A 25966-nucleotide genomic window follows, 5' to 3' on the forward strand; every position below is an offset into this window, starting at 1 on the left:
TCCATTTAAAAGGAAAAATTCTCAATGAACATGGAGGTATTAACTTCTGGGTATTAAGGTATTAACCTTACTCTCAGCTTTATTATTACCTTTAAGGCAGATGCAGTAGGGACTAGGGAATATTTGGAGCAAAGAATACAGTTAATAGAAATGCTAGCTGTATTTGTGTATCAAGGAAGAGCACTGGTGCCTTTTAAGAACTCTATCTCCTTCAGCAAAATTCACTGTAAAGCAAGACCATTTCAGAAACCACTCACAAATTACAAAAATACAAAAAGGGAAAGATCTTAATATAAGATTAAGTCATTTAGAAGTCAACCTTTGGCTTGAACCAAGACAAAGGAATTATGTAGAAGTTCTAGCATAGGAAATGAGAAAAAATCATAAAATTGTCAAAGATAAGGCTATATCCCGCTTTTACGTAGACAGTGGTTTTATGGATTATATTCTCTCTATATACACTCTGAGTTAAATATTAACCAAAATATGGAAGAGAAGTAGATTTCCCAAGTTTATACTAGTTCCCTATTTTTTTCAAATGGAGTCATGAACTGCAAAGTATTACATTTTTTTCTAATTACTAATGTCCAACTTATTCTGAAGCAGCAAAACCCACCATTGGGCTGTGGAGATGGGTGTTTAACAGATGTTTGTGGTTGATGACAAATGAGTATTGTCATTGTCATCACCACCATGATCATCGCCATCACCACCACCACATTCTCCTCACCATTAAAGTCAACTGAGCATGAAATACTTTCATGGTATGCCAAGTTTATCAAAACTGTCCCAGTTAGGAGTCATACTGCACATGTTCAACTTTCTCAGAAAGAGTTTCAATGAACAAAGAATGCTAATTCCTAGGGACAAGTTCTTGAGTCAAATCAGGTGAGAATAATTAAGACAAGTAAATCAAAAACTAAAATCTCTTATCTCGTGGCCATTTATCATCATCAGCTAGTCTTTAAGAATCTTACAAAGTTCCATTTTGTAAGAAATGCTGTCCTATGAAAAAATGGCTAAGAACACGAGAAGAGTTGAACCTCAGGGCCACACTCGATGTTACACAGATTCACTGCTCCTGGCAAAGCCACACGCCCTGACTCATAACCGCTGTATGCAATTAACCTTTTATATGTAAAGCTAACTACAGGTTTGGTATTTTACTGTCTCTCAAAATCAGTTTTACCAATAAGCTGCATGGTATTATTTTTCAGATTGGGATTCTGATACAAACAAAAGGCCAGTAATTTCCCCAAGTGTAAATAGAAAGATTGGGCAGTTACAGGGACTAATTCCTTATTTTCTGATTCAATCTCTAGAGTTCAATTATAAATCCAATGACTCTCAAAATGGCCCTGGATTTTATAACAAAATTTCTGCTTATTGAGCGAATCCAACCTGCTAACCAGTGGGTTTAGGTATCTCAGTCCCAATTCTCTTTTGTTTTTTAGATGGTTGGGTGAAGGTAGATTCAATAAAACTGAAAACAGTAAAAAAGGTTTTTAAAAAGTGAATTTAACAGACATACTATCAATATTAACATTGTTACCTTCGCTAACTGTGGGACATATTAGAGAAGAAAGATTGGGGAATGTTAAAGATAGGAGATGAAGCAAATTCTAGAAAAACAAGATTTAGTTTTTGCTCTTTGATCTTCAGCTGAGAAACATACGAATTTGTTTTTGAAAGTGTCATTATCTAATATCATAGTACAATTCAAACCCTTTATTAGCAACTCAACCTCTTTGAAGCCCAATAAAAGGCGTAAGTACATTAAAATATGACTCTCTGAGATTTGCAGAATCTTTGGGTTTTTAGAAGTTTCACATTCTCAATCCATGTTTTGTTTTTATCTTTTGTTGCAGTGATTTTTTTAAGGCAATTACATGGCTATTATAGATATAAAAAATCACAGAATGGCTAGATATTATGGTACCTACATATTATAAAACACATGTATTGTATGTTTATAGATAGATTTCCCCCAAATGTTAGGTTATGAAAGAATTCAAAAAATTTTCAAAAATAAACTACCAAGAAAAATAAATTCACTAAAGATCAACTAAGGTTAATTCATATGTTTCTTAAAATTTTCTACTTTTTAGCTTTAGCCAATCCATAGGTCTAGGTTATCTAAGAGAGTATGTAACACAAATTAACTCACTTTTATTCCACAAATTCGCCAATGAAGAAAGTTGTGGATTGAACTCTGCTAGAAAAAGAGCCAGAAAGAACTCACACACACAATCAGACCAAAATACCACATATAGGACTCACATGTATGCACTGCACACTACAGGGCCTACACAGGACATGCATTCAAAGCAGAAATGACAGTTGCATCATGCAAGTCATCAGCGTGCCCCCAGGAAGGTTTTGGTTTCTCACACACGCAGCACTGAAAATTAAAACACACACACACATATATATGTGTGTGTGTGTATATATACACATGAACATACACACATACATACATATATGTATCTGTTCACACATACATACATATATGTATCTGTACACAACTGAGATTTTTTACAAAAGAATCATGACTCAATGGAGAAGATTTTAACATAAGTAACCATGAAATACTTTTGTTATGACTCATGTATATTTCTTAATTAGCTATAATTAGATCTTGTATGTTTGACAGGCTTTAGTAAATACAGTAGGCTGATAAGGTTTTCAACTTGTTCTTCCTTTTTACTGAGTTCCAGAAGGAGAACTGTTCTCACAGGGAGAAATTTCTCCTGTTCATACAAGGAGAACTCATCGCAACCATGTGATCATGAAACGTAATGTCAGTATTAATAGTGTATTAAACACGGGCATGATAATTGATTTAGAACTCTGAGAACTTTGTGATGCTAAGTCCTCTGTTTCCAGTTACTCATTCCTTCCCACTTTTGATAGGATTTCTTAACATTAATGTTCTATTTCCTATCTGATGGTTAGGATTTATTTGTCAATGGCTCTTGCAACTCATACTATCCATTCTCCATGTGAATCCATATAAAATATTTAGTTAAGTTTTATAAACACAGGCGTAAGAATAAACATGTGCTTTTTGAACTAAGTCTTAAGTTCCAAAAGCTTAAAATAGATCATTTCTGAGCTAATAATCAAAGAGAACAGAACTCATAATTTTGCTGTGAGAAGGTCAAAGCAAAATCATCCTCTATTCCTTCCCTATGCATCATTCTGAATATTAAATGGAATTATGAAGCATTTAGTAAACTGATTCTGGTTTTCTGCATTATGCATTTGAATTTCTCTAAATAAGATTTATTCTTAGGTAATTTGTGAAAGTTCAGCATGTCATTTTCATTGCAGCAATACATTATATATTTCAGGCATATTAAAAGTTTAATTTGAAGGTACACTGGATAATTGAGTTGCTTTTAACCAAGAAATTTCTAATGTATTCCAGGTAAATATATTTAGCCAATAAATACTAGGCACGTTACCAAATGAAGAAAATACAGTGATGTGCTTCTAATTCATTGTCATGGTTAGAAATCTCGAGACGAGCAGTATAGACTGATTTTAATCAGATTATCATCAATATAAAATTTAAGAGTTCCAAAGGAACATTAAATCATTATTTCCAGTATTGTTTGTGACAACCTCAGGGATTTGAATATTGAAGAAGGAAACTTAAAATACTTTCCCTTGAACCTTTGAGGCATTCCATCAAATCCTCCTTGAGATTTATCTACAGCCCACTGAAAATCAACCAGGTACAGAAAGCTGGACTAGGTTCTAAGAGGAGTCATCATAAGAAAGGTAAGCAGAAACAATAATTTTAAATATCTGTAAATACTTATAAATTATTATTTCTTAAACCAGGAGGGACAGGGTATAGGATGGAGTCAAGGTGAAGTACAGTAAGTAGAAGTGTATTTTAGGTAGGAAAAGTCATGCTGGAGAAAGCTTGGACTTGAGAGGAGGTGAGCTGTGCAGGAGTCTATATTTTGCTGGGACAAAGGTTACAAGTGAGGGAATGTATGTTCCTTTGCTGGAGAAGATTAAAGCCTTCATCAGGAGTTTCCATTTCCATGTTAGAGAAATAGCCAGAGGTCACTGAACACTTAGAAGAAGAATAAAGAAGGAGTTATACAACTTAGCATAATGCATATAGGTGGCCAGTAAGTGGTTTTATTCAATAGATGCCTACAAATGACATTTATTCAGAGGTTCAAAAATCTCCCAACTAGGGTCGCTTACCAATTTTAGAGACAGTAATTAATAAACAGCTCTAGAACTGCTATATAGACCAAAATAAACAAAAGGTGGCTCCCCACCTAATTCATGTGTCTTGGTTAGAAATTTTCATCATGTAAAGCATATGCACAGAAGCCGCAAGCCCAGTCTAGGAATCAGACTAGCCAGGATATTGGAGATCCTGATAGGATTTCCTATAGGGGACCTTTCATGCTTCCTCCCCTGCCCCTAACCCAGCTGCTTCTCAATAACCAACTCCAAGCTCCCAGCTATTGGTCCAACCACAAGGAGGACCAGGTCCTCCAGGTCACCCTTCTCTCTGCTTCTCGGGTGTTGCTGAGGTCAAGACGGGCTTTACCAGCCAGAGGCCATCTCCGGTACAGGCTGCACCCACTGTGCCTTTTCTGCGGCACTGGGTGCTGATAAGCCACTTGCTTCTCTGGTGCAGAGGACAGAGTATCCAAAATGGGAAGGGAAAAGACATTGGTTTTCAGTTGCTGCAGCAGAAACAATCTAGTGCTATTTGGAGGTATAAAGTAAGGCAACAAAGGAAAAATACTTGGCAGTAAAAGATTTCTTCCATAAAACTAAGTTAGCCAAAAAGATCTGAATCAAGAAAATGGCATGAAGATTTCAAGAAGAATCTTGAAATGTTAAGGGAGAATGTGGCTGGACAGATACAATAAGGAGAAAGGAAAACGAAGAAAAGATAATTAACAATACCAGGTTTCTGATACGTTAACAGTTTCGTATACCCTGTTTCCTTTCCTATTCATGTTTGATAAACCACTGATGATAAGTAACCAGGCACTGTCATATTCTAAAATGATTTTTCCTAGTTAGAAAGAAATGGTGCCTAAATATGTTTGAGCAGCAATGGAGATGGAAGGATTTTTGCAAGAATTGTTGAAGAAAAACTGATTTCTGGAATTACTGTACCTGTGCTATATTTCTGAGTAATTTAGAATTCAGCTACTTCATCATAAAGTCTCTTGATACCAATTTGATCCCTTAAACCCTCAGTCTGATGTTAAAATATTTAATAAATATTCTTTTAATGTAGAAAATCAGCAGACCTTTCATCATGAAGTCACCCGAATAACTAAAACAGTTGTATATATTTGGATCCTCAGTAATACTGCCAGTTCGGATATTCTGGGGACACCTAAGATCTCAGGCACTTGGTTATTTTCATTTATGAAGTGCTGTCTTTCATAAAGTAACAAAACATCACCAAACAAGAATATTCTGTCACCAAGTTTTGTTGATTTCACCTCCGATAGATAAACTTTTTCATTTCCTTCCATCTCTGCGTCGGACAACTCTAATCCAAATCTCCATCATTTCCCACCAGAATTTTTAAAACAGCTTCCTAGTTGGTCTCCAAACATCTATTCTTACTCTTTCATCTCTTTTCTACAGTGTAGCTACACAACAAAAGGCAAATACAATTATGCCGCTTCCCATTTACAGACTTTTCAATGGCTCCCCGTTGCTCTTTGGGGAAAGACCACGAACTTTAACATGGCCAACAGTCCTAACACAGTCTGGGTGCCTCCCTTTGACTGTCATCATGCACTAAGATCTCCCACAGTCTGCTTCCACCCTTCTCTAAGCTCCAGTACTCTTTCAGTTCTCGGAGTGCAGCTTGGTTTCCCTAGCTGTAGAGCCTTTGCCTGTGCTATCTCTTCTGCTTCAAATACCTTCTCTGTTTTTGTTTTTTCTTTGTTTTTTGCTTTTATCAACTCCTATTCGCACTTCAGATCTCGTGTCTCATTTGACTTCTTTAGAGAATGCTGTTCCCATGACTAGAACAAATTCACCTCTGTTTTCTCTACAGCAGCACGTGACTTCTCTTTCATGGCACTTAAAACAGCTGTCATTTTACATCTCCTTCTGGGATCGTTTGATTTCTGAGCTCTCCACTGCATTTCAGCTCTACTGAATCCTAAAGGTCTAGCGTGTTGTTGCTGTTTTAGTTGCTAAGTTGTGCCTGATTCTTTAGCATCCCCACGGGCTATAGTCTGCCGGGCTTCTCTGTCTGTGGGATTTCCCAGGCAAGAACACTGGAGTGGGTTGCCATTTCCTTTTCCAGGAGATCTTTCCCAACCCAGGGATCGAACCTGCATCTCCTGCGTTGGCAGGCAGATTCTTTACCACTGAGCCAGCAAGGAAGATCAAGGGTCTAGCATAGGATTTAGCTCATAGCAGGTTCCTGATGAATACCAGATTAATTTGAATAAAAGAATAAATGAATATTTATACTTTATTCCTGTGTATGGACTAGCCAGATAGGATATACTCCTTGGTTTATACTGGGTGAAATATTATATTCTGAATTGGTGACTTTCAAAATTGTATTTATAAATGTTCTCTGTGAAAAAACATCACCTACCCTTTCATTTGCCCAAAAGAGACTATGCCTATGAACATACATACATTCTTTCACCCTGCTAAGTTCTCAATGTAGCTTTATCAGATAGCACTTGTTCAAAAAGAACATTTTCTTCCTCACTGAATAAAGTATAGAGACTTAAATCATACTTAACAAATATTATATATGAATAGGTATGCTCATTGTTTAATTTTAAAAAGGATAGAGAAAAGTCCATTGCAAAAGGTGAGTTTCTCAATGAGTTTAAAACGCTTCCCCATTTGAAACTGTAACTCGCTATATTTACTTACAATCTAGGGGAAAATGCCAATAATATTAATACCTTTCCAGTAGAAAACATATACCAACTTTAATCATGCAATATTTTAAGACAGCAATACACACATTGCTGAAAAAGAGTGTTTAAATTTGCCTAAAAATTATTAAATATGTCTACTCTTAAAATGTGTTGCAATCAGAATTAATGAGAATAGCTCTTAGTACATGAAAGTACCCTGAGTCTAATAAATAATCTTTGGTAAATTGAGGCAGAAAGTGTACTGGCAAGCATATCGATGCAGGTCAAACCTGCATATATATTTTTTTTTACCGTCGCTTCAACAGTGCTGGAGTTTCTGTATCTCTTGTCAGTTTCTCATAGTAGCATGGTGTGCAAGGAAGTACAGACAGCCAAGGCTAGAAAATTGGGACTGCCAATATTGGAAGCCCACCAAGAAGATGAAACGTACTCACTTATCATTCATCAAACAAATACCAGAAAGCAGAAATTCTATTGTAATTTCACCTCATTTTCTTTGTTATGGTACATTTGACAGTACAATCAAAACAGTAGGCTCTGGATATCTCTAGGTGGAATTCAAAATATTCAATTCACCAGTAAATATAATCCCTGAGTGAATATCACTGTTCGCTACAATATAACATGTCTGAAATTGGAAAATAAAATTATGATAAAACATGCAAATATGTCTCTTATTTACAGGAAGAGGTCCTGACCTAGAGAACAGAATAAGAAATTTGAATTCAAAAGACGCGATACACCTAGACTGCTGATACACAAGATACTCATAGAAACAAAGAAAAGGCCAGACTTTCTTACGCTGCTTCTCTTTAATATTACCTCTGTGTTCAGAGAAGGCTAACAACATTCAAACAAGCAGGAGCAAGAAAGCTACAACCAGACTCTGCGGGAACTTACCACATGTTCTCCTTCTTTAGGGGTAAGGATGACTGAGAGCAAAATGATTCCAAGATCATGGTCAGGATAATGGGGATCTTTCAGTGTTAAGGTCACATCCGTGGGCCTATGATATAAAATGTTAAGATATTGAGCATGCAGGAAACCAGTAGCAAAAGGCAATCTACGGAACGTGAAAAGATAGTTGCAAATGGTAGCATCCAATAGTGTTTAATACCCAAAATGTGTAAAGAACTCATATAATTCAATATCAAAAAACCCTAAGCAATTGGATTTAAAAATGGGCAGAGGACCTAAACAGACATGTTTGCAAGAAGGGACATGCATATGGCCAACAGACACACAAAACAATCCTCAAAAACCACTAATTATTAGGGAAATACAAAGCAAAGTACAATGAGATATCACCTCACACCTGTCAGAATGGCAATTACCAAAGAAGCAACAAATAAGGGTTGGTGAGATTGTAGAGAAAAAGAAACACTTGTACATTGTTAGTGGAAATTTAAATTGGCGAGGCCATTATGGAAAATGGTATGGGGGTTCCACAAATAATTAAAAATAGAACTACCAGATGATCAGGCAGTTCCACTCCTGCCTGGGTATCTATCCAAAGAAAACAAAAATACTAATTGGAAGAGATACAGGCACTCCTATGTTTATTGTAGCATTGTTTACAATAGCCAAGGTATGGAAGCAACCAAAGTCTCCACCAACAGATGAATGGATAAATAAGATGTGGTATGCATATACAAAGGAATACTACTCAGCCATAAAAATAGCGAAATCGTGCCATTTGCAACAATATGGATGGACTTGGAGGGTATTATGCTAAGTGAATTAAGTCACACAAAGACAAATACTGTATGATTTCAGTTATGTGCTGAATCTAAAACAAAACAAAACAAATGAACAAACAAAACAAAACAGAAACAGACTCATAGATACACAGAACAAACGGTTGCTAGAAGGGAGGGAGCAGGGGAACAGATCAAATAGATGAAGGGGATTAAGATACATAAACTTACATTCATTAAATAAATACAGGGGATGTAATGTACAGCACAGAAAATATACTCAACAATGTTGTAATAACTTTGTATGATGCAAGATGGTTACTACGTTTATTGGAATCATTTTGTAATGCCTATAAATGTCAAACCACAATGCTATATACCTGAAACCGATATTGTATGTCAATTATGTTTCAATTAAAAAAATATATATATAATATTAAAAAGGTTATAAACAGTCATTAAATGAATAAACCAAAGTATATCTTATATCAACAATTTATTATTTTTAAGAAGAAAAGTAATTTTGCCTTCCTTTAATTTCCTGGCATAGTTTTTGTTATTAAAATACCATCAACCTATTAAGTTATCCAATAAAATCATGGGCCAAATGGATAACTGGGTTCACACATTCAGTCTTTCATGGGGCTCTAAAAGGTCATGGAGTTACTGGAAAGGCCAAGAAAGTACCAGAAGGAAGTACAGAGAAACCTGTAAGGCACGTCTCCATGAGCTCTTAACACACAGAAAGCAAGAGTAGCTATTTTCTACAAATTTGAGTCCAACAACTAAATGAGGGTCATTTATTGACCTCTACCTTCCTTTTAGGTCTTCAGAATTTTTTTTAAACCAGGAGTATGATTTTTTTTAATGTATTTTTAATTGAAGGATAACTGCTTTACAAGTTGTGTTGGTTTCTGCCATACAACAACGTGAATCGGCTCCAAGTATATGTATATTCCCTCCCTTTTGAGCCTTCGTCCATCCCCCACCCACCCCACCCTTCTAGGTAGAGTCTAATTAAAGTAAACAGATGAGCAGGAGAAGAGGAAAATATAACATATAATTTGCCTGATACACATTATAAACATACTTTAAAACAATAAACAGTGGTGGTTTAGTCCCTATGTTGTGTCTGGCCCTTGCGACCCCATGGAGTGTAGCCCAGGGACTGTCCATGGGATTCTCCAGGCAAGAGTACTGGAGTGGGTTGCCATTTCCTTCTCCAGGGGATCTTTCTGACCCAGGGATCGAACCCAGGTCTCCTGCACTGCAGGCAGATTGTTTACTAACTGAGCTACTAATATTTAAAATAATGCTTCTATTTTTGGCTATTTAAACCTATGCCTAAATACTGTTTTAGGTTCAGAAATTCAAGGAAACCAACACTTAAAACAGGTGATCAATACTCAGAAGGCTTCAGAATTAGAAAAGTATCTCTGAGGATAGATTATGAATTACTAAATATTACCCACAATAACTTTTGGAAAATAATGCAAAATATACCTTCAACTGACAATAATATCTTGTTTCCATATTTTAATTAATACTGAAAAAAAGGGTTCATGTCCTCCATTAACCTAAGTGACTGCAGAACATTTAGCATCAGACTTGAATCTTGAAATGCTAGCAAATTAGGAATGTTCCTTTGGTTGTTCAATCATTTATTCATTTAACTCACAAAACAGGAAATGAACACTGTACTAGGTTCTGGGTAAAAATCAGAGGTTAAGCCCAAATATAAGACACTTGTCTTCATGGAGCTTAAGTTTTACTGAATGATAAAGCCAGATTCTAGTCTTGGGGAAAGGGCTTGATGGGAAAGGTGGTCCAAAAAAAACCTTCCAATCCTGGCTGCACTTCAGAATCAACTAGGAAGCTTTTAAAAAGAGCATGATCCTGAACTCTACCCATGATGACTCTGGTGCTGTAGATCCAGCCTGGGGTCTGGAAATCTATATATTTACAAATGTGCCCAAGCAATTTGGGGGAACCACAGCTACTTTCCAATGCTAAGATTTTATAATCCTAGGCTACTCTTTCACATGATTCTTAATTCACCGATTCAAGGAATGATGCTGTGAGAAATCTGGATGGTTTTTTGATGTTAGAGGTTTTAACTGAAGCATAAGGAACCAAGCAAACTGATAATATACAAAAATTATAAGGGCTGTGATGCAAATGCTTTGAGAGTAACAACTTGATCCTTTTAACAAATGCACATTAGTCATTATACTATATATGTGTATAATACATACTGGTGCATACACACATATTATATACACATATGTATACACACATGTCTTTACATCGGGTTACGATTTTATTTGGATCATTTTCCTATAATAATGATTACATTAAAAATTAACAGCAAAACCTTGATACATTTCTATAATGATTACATGATAAATATTTAAGAATATTTGCAATTGCTTTACGATGATTATTGTTTTCTTCAAACACAATACCTTAATGCATTATACAGCAGCCTAAGTATTTATATGGCTGCTATTGCTATCCATCTGTCTATACCCAAAAGCTGCTGATTTCTATACACAGAATGCAATGACATACATGAATGTGTGATTTTTTAAAAGTGGTAACAATGTTTAATTTGTTGGGAGGGGAGGGAATAGTCCACTAAATTCATAAAATAATGAATGTGGCAAAGTAAACATCAAATGCTTACACATAATTTTTGAACTTTTTTTTAACCATCCCCATTTTTTTCTAGTTAAAATATTTTTCAGCAATAATTTATATTTAACAGCAAAAAAGAGAAAGTTTTGCTTTATGTTAATAATTTGCAGATCCTTATGCAGGGTCTAGGGAGAAAATAATTGTAGCCTTTGGAGAGGAGCAGCACAGCCCATTCTAGCTGGAGGTGTTTCATGATAATTGACCACAAACAACACCTTCAAAGACAGGCATGGGGAGGTGGGGAGCCAGCCATCACCCTGAGTAAATCGAGTAATGGCCTGCGCTAGATTCTGGGGTAGAATGCAGGATGTGTAGGAAGTAAGGAAAAGGCTGCTCTTTTGTCCCGCGTGAGGCACAAATGACATTGGAAGACAAATTAGATGCCATCATGCTCAGACTGTAACACATAAGGGTTCTACTATTTATTCCATTTACATGTAAAGTATAAAGTAGTGATCTGGCCCACTGCTCTGCTTTCCTGCTTTCCACTATTCCTGCTAGATGATATATAATACGATCATCTAAAAGATCTCTAAAACCACCAAAGATGAGTTCACAGCTTCCTTTGCAACCCATTTCAACACTGCTTTGGAGCTTCGAAAATCTACTTTTTCTTCTGTGGTGGTGTTTTAGTCTCTAAGTCATGTCTGATTCTTACGACCCCACGGACTGTAGCCCACCAGGGTCCTCTGTCCGTGGGATTCTCTAGGCAAGATACTGGAGTGGGTTGCCATTTCCTTCTCCAGGGGATATTCCCAACCCAGGAATCAAATCCAGGTCTCCTTCACTGCAGGCAGATGTTTTACTGACGGAGCTAGGACCCGTGGTATATTAATCAATACCAATCAATATCAAACGTCATTCTTAAATTAATGATTATGATTAACATGTATAATCTTCTTCATGCCTCACTACAACCACACCAGCAATGTGAGAGCGAAGACTGTGTCAGTCTACATTCCCGGTTCTTGGCACATTCTGGAAAAAAAAGTAGGTGTCTTAAGAATTTTTTTGCTGAATAGTTGTTGTCAATGAGATAGTGCGGGAAGCTGCTATTATTTCCACTGAATAAGTGAGAAAGATGTACTTGACAAAGGCTGGCTAGTATGAAGACTCTCAACCATGATCGACAGAACAGCAACAAGAACCCAGATCTGTTGACATTTTCTGCTGCAAAGGTCTAGCTTCACAACAAGGTATAGTGGTTACAACAGTGTAAAAGTTACCTGTTTAACTCCAATTGTGTGAGATCCAGAAAGGCTGAGCCCATAAAGTCATCCTGCAGTCCAAAGTCATAGTCAAACACCTACCGAGCCAAAGACAAAGACATTATTATGAACAATTCTAATATAAACCTTAAATGAAAACATCTTCATTATACAATAGTTTTTCTATGTCACCAGAGTCAATACAATTTCCTCAGATTTATTTTTAAAATTCTGTTTTTATGTTTTGAAATGCTAAGTTCTCACAAAACATTAAAAGGGAATTACATTTAATTTTGTAACTAAATTACTGATTTAAAATAGAATTTTACAGAAAATGAATAACAAAATCAAATAAAATATAGTAAATCATCAAAAATGTGGGAACCACAGGCTAAGAATATTTACCCCTCATTATAGAAGGTGTATTAGTATTACTGAAAGGTAAACTGAGTTGGTATGAAATTCAACAAATATGTCTTTCATAATGGGCTGTAGGTGATGAAGACAGGACTCCAATTTCTGTATGTTTTACAGGTCATTGAAGACATATTCTCTGACATTCTAGGAAAATGTTGTTTTAAACATATATAGTAAGTAAACACTAAGATATTATGCCTATAGCACTTTATGCTTTTATACTATGCTTAAATTAAGTTTTTATTGTCACAAGCAATTATTCAGGGATAATATTAATGTAACTAATAACAACAAATAGACAGAAAAAGAAAAGGTTGTATTTCTTCTGTCAAAATCATGTGTCTATTTTGTGCCTTTCATGGTTCACATTCATACTATGATGAACAAGATAGGCAATGTGCTGAACCTTCTGGATCCTACGTTTCACAGCTGAGAGAGCCAATAACAACCTGAATAGATATGTAGAGTTCTGTGAGGAGCGCCGTGGAGACAAAAGCGTAAGGGAGTGTGTTGGGAGCTGCTATTTTATACTGGAGTCCAGGAAGGCCTCTTGGAGGAAGTGTGTTTGTGTAGAGCCTGCAATGATGAGAAGGATTAAGCAACTAGAATGGGAAGAGCAGTTCAGGCGAAGGAAACAGCGAGTGATTAGCATGTTCAAGAATCAGCCAGTAGCCAGTGTGGCTGATGCAAATTGAGAAAGATGGAGACTGGAGGGAAGATGGGCAGAGAACGCAGAGCTAGATCAGACAGGGCCATTTTCAAAGAATTCTAAGTAAACAAGAGCTGGCTAATTTCCATCCATTTAAACATTTTCTTGGGCTTCCCTGGTAAAGCTCAGATGGTAAAGAATCTGCCTGCAGTGCAGGAGACCCAGGTTTGATCCCTGGAGAAGGAAAGGCAACCCACTCCAGTATCCTTGCCTGGAGAATCCCATGGACAGAGGAGCCTGGCAGGCTACAGTCCCTGGGATTGCAAAGAGTCAGGCATGACCGAGCAACTAACACACAGAAACATTTTCTTACTCATGAAATTCCTCAGCCAACATTGATTAAATACTTATTATGTGCCAGACAATGTGCTAGGCACTCAGTAAACTGTGGTGAATTGTCAGTGCTTATAGTTTAGTGAGAGAGACAGGTGATATTCAAGGAAGTGTCCAGGTGTTACAATCACAAATTTTAATAACTGTTGTAAAGACAAGAATAAGGTATGAAATAGAAAAAAAGTACATTGGAGATCAGGGAAAGCTTTGAAGACTGAAAAACTGCTGCTAGATGAAGTTTAGAGCGGTGTGCCTGACCTTTTCAAATGGAAATTCACTGTATTGCACACTGTAAATGAGCATGAACAGGTAAGTCTGATCTTAAAAGGATGAGCCAGACCGTTGCACTCTCCAGGCTATGAGAATCCACTGGTCAGCGCTGTTCTGCCCAATTCCTGACACACTAGCTAGAAAGCTCTAAGCAGAGGGAATAGTATATACAGAAATCCTGCATCAGTTACTTTTTCTTTCCCTCTAGTAATATATGTGTACCGCAATTCAAAAAAACCTTAATGTGTAGAAAATTGATATTTAAACAAAAAATACATATTTTGCATTACAAAGGGATTCTTAAATCAGAAGAGTCACAAGGGATTTATTTAAGTTATAAGCTCCTCTAATGCCTTTTAAATTATTCAATTTATAGTCATTTGATTTACATACAACCTTTCAGGAGTACATTTGTTGTAGAAAGCACAGCACTCCTGCAATAAATATTCTCCTTGATCAATTACACTTCTGAGCTTCAGTCATCCGCTCAGCGGCATATCTTATGCACCTGACACCTTGGTATTTGCAAACGGCTGCAGTAGTGTATTTTACAACATAAAATCTACACCAAAATTAGAGAAATCTCTCTTGTGAAATCTCTTCTAGTTGTATCAACCTAAGGATTAAAATCTTGGGGAGACTACAGCAACCTATAACCCACGAGAACACCTGGGGTACATCTACACATATAATGTGGAAAGCTGAGAATCCAGTGACTTGATCAGTATAGACAGCTCAGATGGGTGATTCAACATTCAAACTCTGTTTAGTCTCATGGGGAGAGTCTTTTCTACCATCCTAATGCTAGATGTTTACATTAGTTCTCAATTCCTATTAATCAGCAAAGGCATTAACATGGGGAAGAATGCAAACACCAGAATCCATCCGTTAATGAAACTGTTAGCAATGAAATTTGCAGCCAAGCTCTATAAAGTATTTGTCAATTTATATGTCAATTTATTGCTCTAGGTGAAATGTCAGAAAATACAGAGCATAGAAGAGAGAAATAAGAAAGTACTCCTACTGCAATAAGTACAGTTAATGATGATTAATGTTTATCCAACATTTACCATATATAAGGCACTGCCTTAAACACATCATATAGATTTTTCTTAATAAATTTCACTCTTTTACAACTCAGTGAAAAAAGCATTGCTTCCATTTGTCAGATAAGGAATCCAAAGCTTAAAATATTTATTTTACTTGCCCCCAAATGCCAGGACTAGGAAGAAGTCAGAGTCATCTCTTGTAATGGATTTCAGACACAGAACATCTTTAAATTGAACAAATATAATCTGGGCACCCACTCTGGGAAAGCACTGGGAATTCAAATGTGAACAATTTATAAGGGATCCTTACTTTCACAGACCCTCTGCTCCATGAGTTGGAAACATTAGGTAATATTAGGTAGAAGCTGATTGGGACTGAGTAACACCTCTCTTCATTCTCAAGCAAGTTTAGAACAAGAAATGCTTTATTCTGATCAATGAATTTATTTATCATCTTGATTCAATTGTTTTCTATGGAAACTGGATTAGGAAATGCATAAGTTAAAATGCTTTTGGGTACAAGTAACAGAAAACTCAACTCACACTGGCTTCAATAGAAATGGCAATTTATTAGCTTAAATGAATGAAATGTTCATAGGTAATTATGACTTCAGGGGAGTTTATATTTGGGGTAGTTCAAACGATTTATATATTCATTCATTCATTTACTTGGAAAACATTTGATGGGCACTTGCAATGTGCCAAATACTGCTTAAGGCACTAGAAATACAGCAGTGAACAAAATAAAGGGAGGGATCCTTAATATATGATGGGCTGCAGACAATAAAAAAACGTGTTAGGTGGTGGTGAGCGCCATGGAGAAAACGATTGGAGGGAACAGGACTGATGGGAACCGCTATTTTATGTAAAATGCTTAGGAAGACAGTGAGAGAGAGCGGCATGTGAGTGAAGTGAGAAGACATAATGGGAATAGGCAATGGAAAGGTGCTCAGCTCACACAGGTACCCAGGTACCTTGGCCCAGGATATAAGATGCTACCCATACAAGTATGTCTATGACGCATTGCACACCTAGGCAGTTTCAAAACAACCATTTCACTATAAAAGAGTAATTAAACTTCAAGTCATAAAACTGACATTATAAAATAAATAAAACAAAACCTAACTGCGCCCATTGCAACTAGTTATCTCTAATGGAAAACAGAAGCTATGTTGCTTGATTGCTGGGAGGACTTAAGCAAACCCTTCATCTCTGGGAGCCTCATTCACCTGTAAAATGGAGGTGAGAAGAGTTACTTACAGGGTTATTGAGAGGATTACATGAGACAATGCAGGTCTGGCAATTAGCACAGTGCTCTGTAAATGGTAGTTAGTATTATGATGAAGCTGTGACTGCAGATTCCATCTTTCTAAGACTCAATAACTTCACATGGTCTTTATCCATAAGTTGAAAACAAGTACAAAATTCTGAAAGAGATGGGCATACTAGAACACCTGACCTGCCTCTTGAGAAACCTGTATGCAGGTCAGGAAGCAACAGTTAGAACTGGACATGGAACAACACACTGGTTCCAAATAGGAAAAGGAGTATGTCAAGGCTGTATATTGTCCCCCGGCTTATTTAACTTATATGCAGAGTACATCATGAGAAACGCTGGGCTGGAGGAAGCACAAGCTGGAATCAAGATTGCTGGGAGAAATATTAATAACCTCAGATATGCAGATGGCACCATCCTGATGGCAGAAAGTGAAGAACAACTAAAGAGCCTCTTGATGAAAGTGAAAGAGGAGAGTGAAAAAGTTGGCTTAAAGCTCACCATTCAGAAAATTAAGATCATGGCATCTGGTCCCATCACTTCATGACAGATAGATGGGGAAACAGTGGAAACAGTGGCTGACTCTATTTTTCTGGGCTCCAAAATCACTGCAGATGGTGAGTGCAGCCATGAAATTAAAAGACACTTACTCCTTGGAAGGAAAGTTATGACCAACCTAGATAGCATATTCAAAAGCAGAGACATTACTTTGGTAACAAAGGTCTGTCTAGTCAAGGCTATGGTTTTTCCAGTGGTCATGTATGGATGTGAGAGTTGGGACTATAAAGAAAGCTGAACACTGAAGAATTGATGCTTTTGAACTGTGGTGTTGGAGAAGACTCTTGAGAGTCCCTTGGACTGCAAGGAGATCCAACTAGTCCATCCTAAGGGAGATCAGTCCTGGGTGTTCATTGGAAGGACTGATGTTGAAGCTGAAACTCCAATCCTTTGGCCACCTGACGTGAAGAGCTGACTCATTGGAAAAGACCCTGATGCTGGGAAAGATTGAGGGCAAGAGGAGAAGGGGACAACAGAGGATGAGATGGTTGGATGGCATCATCGACTCGATGGACATGGGTTTGGGTGGACTCCGGGAGTTGGTGATGGACAGGGAGGCCTGGCGTGCTGTGGTTCATGGGGTTGCAAAGAGTCAGACATGACTGAACTGAACTGAACTGAACAGCCATGTTTGCTTTACTATTTATTTTTTGTCTAAAACAATTGAGATTCTTTATTCATGCACTTAGAAATACTTTTGAACCATTCAAGACAGAGCATGTAAGATAATACAAACATCTAACTCTGAAATAATTTTGTTTGGGTGCTCTACTGTTTATGGTTGTGAAATATTTCCATTCCAACTATTCAGGTGTTTCCATTCAAATGTCTAGAAAAGTGTCTCTCTCCTCAAACAATACATCATAGAAACAGAATACATTCTGTTTCTATACAAAGAAATACATTTTTAGACCCTCTGCTCCATGAGTTGGAAACATTAGGTAATATTAGGTAGAAGCTGATTGGGACTAATACCCCTCTTCATTCTCAAGTGAGTTCAGAACAAGAAATGCCTTATTCTGATCGAGTTTATTTATCTATACATCTAAAATTTTAAGTTCTATCTATACAGTTTAAATTTATTTATCTATACATTTAAATATTCTATACAAAGCAATACATTTTCAGAAACAGAGGCCTGGACTCCAACTCGGAGGTCCTGAATCAGAACCTTTGGGAAAGAGACTTGGATCCCTAGATTCTTTAAAATTTTAGGGATAATTCTGATGTACAGTCAGGATTGAGGGTCACTGGTTTATGACACGACATTCTTTTAGGGCCCTTTAACCAACGTCCACTTGAGACCGTTTCTTGTGCAAATACAGGTTTATTTCGTATGTAAATATAGGTCTGTTCGCCCCAAAATGACTTCTAGAAACTTATTAACTCTATACTTGGAGATTCTCTTGTCATCAACTTTATACACTGTCCTGCTATAATGCTAATAACATCTTGATTCTTTTTCCCCATTTGTGGAAAGGGGAATGACTGGAATCAACACAAGCGAAGGTTTGAGGAGGAGAAGGAAGTGCAGGGACTGCTGAAGCAGGGCTCCTGTGAGATCTGGGGCGCGTGTGAGAAAAAGATGGGGCATGTGATGCGGTCAAAGTATAGAAAGGCTTAGTCACTGGATGGATAGTCAGAACATAGGAGCCGAAAAGAAAATAAGTATCCAGAGACATGAATAAAGGGAAGTCAGTTATTTTTTTCCTTATTTGAAAGTAAAATGAGGAAATATGGTTAACTCTTTCCATAAATTCTTCTTTCTCTTTTTCCAAAACTACATCAAAGGAGTGGAAATACTCTTTTTTTCATCTTTGATAATGCAATAGAGACAGGCGTTTTTCTCCCTCTATTATCTTTAACCTCCTCACCTTCCAAGTAAAGCATTTTGTTTGCAGCCAGGAATGGTAAACCCCTGATGTTAAAATAATTCTTAAACACAAAGATTGTGTTCTGTGCAAGATCTTATTCTTGCTCTATTACATGGAGACTTGTTTTTATATGTTCCCAAAGTGTGTTAAATTCATTAACTGCAGCAAGCAGCAGGAGATGAACTTCATAGTCCTCCTAAAAATGCCTGGAAATAGAACTGTCTGGAAGAAAAATGCTCCTATGAGCTCCCCCTGGTGAATATAGCTCATTCTATCCTATCACCAACAGATTAGAATTCAGTATAGCAGAATATATCTCTGGTGGAAAAACTTATCAGACAGAGAGACATGATTAAAAAACCATTAAATGAGAGTTTCTACATCAGATTACATTAGTGAAAAACAAATAAATGGCTCACCTTTATATATAATGGCTCCCTAAGATGATCAACAAGAAGACAAGCTTTCTCCTCCCACACAGGATTGAGGTTCTTGTGTATTATTTTACTTCTAAAAACTTCTTTTCTTCCAATTTTAAACTTCACGTATGGATCACTTGTCCCTGTTAAAGAGACACAGATCAATCCATGTTAATTGTGCTTTTCTGTAGTAGTAAGGCAATAGATCATCTAAATACCACAAAGTAGTTAAAGGAATAAAATTTAAATAAAGCTTATCAAATGGGAAATAAAGATTAAGTGTCTTTTCCTAATATTTCCTTAAATATTGAAGTGACAGTAAAGATTAATAAATACTATTATTATTATCATATTTTCTGATCTTAATACTGTAAACCTGTCCTGGTATGTAAAAACTCCATTGCATGCTTCTTACGTAAATTTAATTTAAATCACAGAGATTAATCTGACGTTTCATCTGGTCAGCTATAAAAAAGATGGTCTGTGATTTTAGCTGACTTAACTAGTTTTAGACTTATAAATGCTGCTAAAAATTTACACTAGACTAATGGGTTTCCCTGGTAGCTCAGATGGTAAAACGTCTGCATACAATGTGGGAGACCCGGGTTCAATCCCTGGGTCAGGAAGATCTCCTGGAGAAGGAAATGGCAACCCACTCCAGTACTCTTGCCTGGAAAATTGCATGGACTAAGGAGCCTGGTAGGCTACGGTCCAAGGGGTCACAAAGAGTCGAACATGACTGAGCGACTTCACTTCATTTCACTTCAATGGGTTTAGGAAAAGGTGAGTCTTATATTGGGCTTCAATTTATCCTTGGTCCCATATTCTCTCTTGTTCATAAGTTTCAATTTTAGAATATTAGGGAAGGATGGAAGTCTCAGAGGAAGCATCAGGATGTAGGAGACAAATGATTATTAAATCATCTTGAAACTTCATATTATCCCTTAACACTTCCCAAGCTCCCTCTAAAGATAAAGGAAGAGGCGTCACATAAGCTGCCCATGGGTACCCAACAAGCAAGAGATGGAGTCAGGATTACAAGCAAGGCTGTCTGATTCTAATATCTGTGCTTTTTTTTTGCTTCATCTGTAAGAGGGAAGGGCCTATATATACTTTCATGTGTATTTATACCATTTCTTATTTTGACTGATGAATGAGACCGAGCTCATCTAATGAGTCTATGCTGTTATTAAGGATTCCTCAAAGATAGAATAAATAGGAATATTTTCACAACATTTTACCCTATTTTTATAATTATTATTTCTTAATGTAATTAAATGAGAACTTGGATGAATGGATTTATCATTATGACTAGATTTACTAAATTCATCTGATACAACTGCTGAATTTTGTAGTTCTGAAAGTACGCCATTTTAATTTTGATTAAATTATAAAAACAAATATTAGAAAGTAGTTAGTATGAAAAACCTTATATATTTTACCTGTGATTGATCAGCAACATAAATCTTACGCCTACCTACCTATAAGTAAGTAGGTTAAAAAAGGGTGTCATTATGTCTCTTGGATGTGGGTGGAGGCAGAGATGTAAGGTGGCTTGTGTAGGGTCATACTGCTAATTAGAAGGTCAGTACTAGAACTGTACATGTTTAGATCGAAACTGGGGAAATTAGGGATCTCATTTAAAATCTGAGCACAGATAATAAAGCACTGTCAAAGATGTTTGGTCTCAATTCTGACTGAGGTGGAGGAGTAAACTAAAAATTAAATGTGTTTTTTTTTTTTTTTAATCTTGATCAGAATGGTCTGTCTTTGTAATCTTTAAAAAGTAATGCTTATTTATAAATTTCTCCCTGTGACAGAATGGATATCTTATGGATTAGGTTTTCTCTGTCCTAAGAAGGGAACGAGGGGGCTACCATCCCCTCAGCCAGGACAGCCACGTGGTGTGCAGTGAGCATGCAGGCAGGGTCCTGGAGGACGGGGGGCTTGAGCCCTTCAGATCACCATCCATGCATGGCAGACTTTTGTATTTTATCTTTATTGTGAATAAACTGATAAATGACAAAAAAAAAAAGAAAAAGAAAAGGTAAATCAGGAACATCACCAAGGAAACCATTATAGTGACAGCCTTCATCCTCAGGAAATAATTCTTTGTACAAGATCTGTCTCCCTTAGAATAAAATCTTGTTTCATTCTTTCTGTTTTGTCCAACCTGAAACTACAGTTGATAACTATGGTCTACATGATTTAAAGAAAAATATATAAATTATAAACTACTATGCAAGTGTTAGGTATGACAGTTATGATGTTGATATACTTAAATCACCTTGGATAAGGAAATGGCAACCCACTCCAGTATTCTTGCCTGAAAATCCCACAGAGGAGCCTGGTGGGTTAGTCCATGGGGTCACAAAGAGTCAGACATGACTTAAGCAACTAAATAACAACATACTTAAAACTGCCAGCCTATATTCCTCCTCAACACTTCACTCACCTCCATGACACATAAATATCCATGCTAAATATAAAGATTGCCTTATGGAATCTGGTTTTGCTTACATAATCATTTGGGGGCTCCCTCAAAACTCTCCACATCCCCCATACAAATATAAGGCCTTGTTTTTGTGTGCCTAGACCTGGGTTTAATAGACCAATGATTCCAATTTCCCATTGTGAAACTCCCATTTTGACCGCAAGACAGATAAAAAAAAAAAAAGTTTTTAATGTAAATACAGGCCTAATAGTAACATGTCACAATGCATCCTTTAAGGGAGTCAGTGTGATCCAATGTTTAATATGGCTGACCCATGTTGATGTATGGCACAAATCCAACCCAATATTGCAATTATCCTTCAATTAAAAATAAGGGGAAAAATGGTTATGTTTTAACACAGTGATTCCCAGCCTAGAAAAGGTAAATCAGGAACATCACCAAGGAAACCATTACAGTGACAATCTTCATCTTCAGGAAATAAATCTTTATACAAGATCTGTCTCCCTTAGAATAAAATCTTGTTTCATTCTTTCTGTTTTGTCCAACCTGAAACTATAGTTGATAACTATGGTTTACATGATTTAAAGAAAAATATGAGTGGGGCTCCAGGCTGAGCACCCTGGGGACTGGAAGAGTTATAGCATATAATTTGAGGGATATTAACACACCTGCTTCCATCTGAATTTTCTCAGTCATGCTCTAGATCAACTTACTGTGTTTGACTTGGACAATCACCTATGCAACTACTACCAATTACTAGAATATAATAAACTCTGTAAGATCACAGCCATTTGTACCACTGTTTTTTAAACCTCCAGCACTTAAGTACAAACTCAGACATATTCTTGGTCCTCATCAATATGTGGTGAGCAGCTGGATGACTTGGTGTGGGTGGCAGACGCCTCCCCCTGCTGACTTTGCTCACCTCCACTTGGACACCTCACAGACACGCCGTGTTAGCACTTTAATGGGCCTTGACCCTCTCCTGCTCAGGGTGCCCCTCCCTTAGGCTTCATCATGGGGGTTAAGGGCTCTACTATTTGACGTTTCCTCCAGCAAGACACTGAAAAATCATTCTCCATACCTCGTTCTCCATCCAGGATCACCACCAAGTCCAATTAATTCTCCTCCAAAATATACCACGAATCTGTCTTCTGTGTCTCCATCCTCGATAAGCTTCCACAATTTCTTTGCTATGCAGCTGTCATAACTTCCCAACAGGACTCTCCATGCTTCTGGGTCCTCCATTAATTCTCTGTACTTTGGCCAGACTGACCTTTTAAAAATGCAGATTTAATCTCCTCCCTTCTTTGCTTAACACATCTCAGCACCTTTCAACCAAATCTCTAACCTGGCAGACAGAACTTACCATCCTTCCAACTTCATTTTTGGCCTCCACTCTGTTCCAGCTGTCCTGTTACTAGAAGTTCTTTTCCGCTTCCAGTCTTAGCATCTTCCAACCAGCTTCTCTTCTTAAAAAGCCCCTCCTTCCTTTTTCTTCCCCTACCTTTTTTTGCCTGACAGATACTATCTTTCAGGTCTTAGATTAAAAATATAATTTGCTAAAGGATGTTTTGCTCAACATCCCAATCAAAAATAGGTTTCTTTGTTATTTTCTCCTGGCATTTGTTCTCTTGTGTAGTAGTACTAATCATTATGCTACTTACAGGTTAATAAATCTGTATGCAGGTCAGGAAGCAACAGTTAGAACTGGACATGGAACAACACACTGGTTCCAAATAGGAAAAGGAGTACGTCAAGGCTGTATATTGTCCCCCGGCTTATTTAACTTATATACAGAGTACATCATGAGAAACGCTGGGCTGGAGGAAGCACAAGCTGGAATCAAGATTGCTGGGAGTAATATTAATAACCTCAGATATGCAGATGAAACCACCCTGATGGCAGAAAGTGAAGAAAAACAAAAGAGCCTCTTGATGAAGGTGAAAGAGGAGAGTGAAAAAGTTGGCTTAAAGTTCAACATTTGGAAAACTAAGATCATGGCATCTGGTCCCATCACTTTATGGCAAATAGATGGGGAAACAGTGGCTGACTCTATTTTTCTGGGCTCCAAAATCACTGCAGATGGTGATTGCAGCCATTAAATTAAAAAACGCTTACTCCTTGGAAGGAAAGTTATGACCAACCTAGACAGCATATTCAAAAGCAGAGACATTACTTTGCCAACAAAGGTCTGTCTAATCAAGGCTATGGTTTTTCCAGTGGTCATGTATGGATGTGAGAGTTGGACTATAAAGAAAGCTGAGCGCCGAAGAATTGATGCTTTTGAACTGTAGTGTTGGAGAAGACTCTTGAGAGTCCCTTGGACTGCAAGGAGATCCAACCAGTCCATCCTAAAGGAGATCAGTCCTGGCTGTTCATTGGAAGGACTGATGTTGAAGCTGAAACTCCAATCCTTTGGCCACCTGATGTGAAGAGCTGATTCATTGGAAAAGACCCTGATGCTGGGAAAAATTGAGGGCAGGAGGAGAAGGGGACGACAGAGGATGAGATGGTTGGATGGCATCACTGACTCAATGGACATGGGTTTGGGTGGACTTTGGGAGTCGGTGATGGACAGGGAGGCCTGGCATGCTGTGGTTCATGGGGTCACAAAGAGTCGGACATGACTGAGCCACTGAACTGAACTGATTGGATTATTATAGGAATTTTTCCATTGGCTATAACCCCCATGAGGGGAGGACTCTGTCCCAGCACAGGACACAGTGTCCAGGACGGAGCAGGCACTCAGGAAGGATTTGTTCAATAATGAGTAAATGAATAACTATAGAGTTTCCAGTGTACAGAGTACTGTTCAATACTTCCTCATGATGACCCTGTGAAGTTGGTAAAAGCATGTTATCCACGAGATTGCAGGTGAGAAACAATTTGGGATTCAGTGTGACTTGCACCAAATCACATAAGAAGCTAGCAAGTAACAGGACGAAAGGCAAATTTAGATTTTAGATACTAAGTCCAGTGTTCTTCCTACTCAACTTTTTAGGAAACCTGAACATCCATATTTCCCTTTTTTAAAACACCATCATAGAATTAATATGTAACAGTGTTGAATAATCATTTAGAGTCTATGAATAATACTAACATTGACAAGTAACTTATTGATCTATAAAACTGGCATCTAAAACTCTCATACTTATTTGTTTTAATCCCTCTAAGGTCTCTGGAAGGACTTCCCTGGTGGCTCAGATGGTAAAGCATCTGCCTATAGTGTGGGAGACCCGGGTTCAATCCCTGGGTTGTGAAGATCTCCTGGAGAAGGAAATGGCACCCCACTCCAGTACTCTTGCCTGGAAAATCCCATGGACGAGGGGCCTGGTAGGCTACAGTCCATGGGGTCGCAAAGAGTCAGACATGACTGAGCGACTTCACTTTCACTTTTCACTTTAAGGTCTCTGGGAGTCTGCTGTCCCCATCCTAGACATAAGAAAACTAGGAAAGGTTGTACCAGGTCAGATTTGAAATTGGGAGCCTAGTTCAGTCAAAGCTTTTCCTGTAACTTGATCACAAACCATCCACTACCTTCAAGGCACAATAATCTTGTATTTCTTTGGTCCAAAAAAGTACGAATAAGCCTTTTACAAGAAAATTCATTTCAAGGAAGTTGGCCTTGTGGTTCTTAACAGTTAATGATATTAGTATCTCACACTATTTAGTTTAGCTATTATGTAAACAACTGACATAGCTGATGATTCTGCACAGAAGCCTATATACTCACAACTGCATCTTTTTCAGAAGTCATCTGTTTCTTACTGCTTGCCGGAAACATTTCCCTCAACCACTGTTTATGCTGTCAGAATCCCCTTAGAGTTAGGGACAACCAGTTTCTAGAATCCTGCAGGTCTTGATGGCAGAACTTAAATTACCAAAGAGAATCTAGACGACTCCAGTTAACATTTATTGAACACTTACTATGTCAAAGATTACATACTACCTAACAAGTTTAAGGTGAGGCCTAGTGTTATCTGGTTGATAGTTGTAGGAACCAGAGCGTGGGACAAGTAGATTCCCCAAAAGTCACACAGCTAGGATGCTGGGGCTTGAACTTCATTGCTACATTAGGCCACTT

The 25966-nt window shown here is 37.5% G+C and overlaps 1 protein-coding gene across 13 annotated transcripts in view; it reads right to left on the reverse strand.

Annotated features, from left to right (window-relative positions):
* MCTP1 (multiple C2 and transmembrane domain containing 1) overlaps nt 1-25966 on the reverse strand; it is a 564579-nt gene that overhangs the window by 241506 nt on the left and 297107 nt on the right. For all 13 annotated transcript variants that reach the window (XM_070792146.1, XM_070792142.1, XM_070792144.1 and 10 more), the window contains exons 3-5: nt 19425-19567; nt 12538-12617; nt 7818-7923 (exon numbers count right to left, since the gene is read on the reverse strand). In XM_070792146.1, the coding sequence (XP_070648247.1) occupies nt 7818-7923; nt 12538-12617; nt 19425-19567 (329 nt within the window). The remainder of the gene's footprint in view (nt 1-7817; nt 7924-12537; nt 12618-19424; nt 19568-25966) is intronic.

The sequence above is a fragment of the Bos indicus genome, chromosome 7 (assembly GCF_029378745.1).
Source record: "Bos indicus isolate NIAB-ARS_2022 breed Sahiwal x Tharparkar chromosome 7, NIAB-ARS_B.indTharparkar_mat_pri_1.0, whole genome shotgun sequence".
In the NCBI taxonomy this organism is placed as follows: domain Eukaryota; kingdom Metazoa; phylum Chordata; class Mammalia; order Artiodactyla; family Bovidae; genus Bos; species Bos indicus.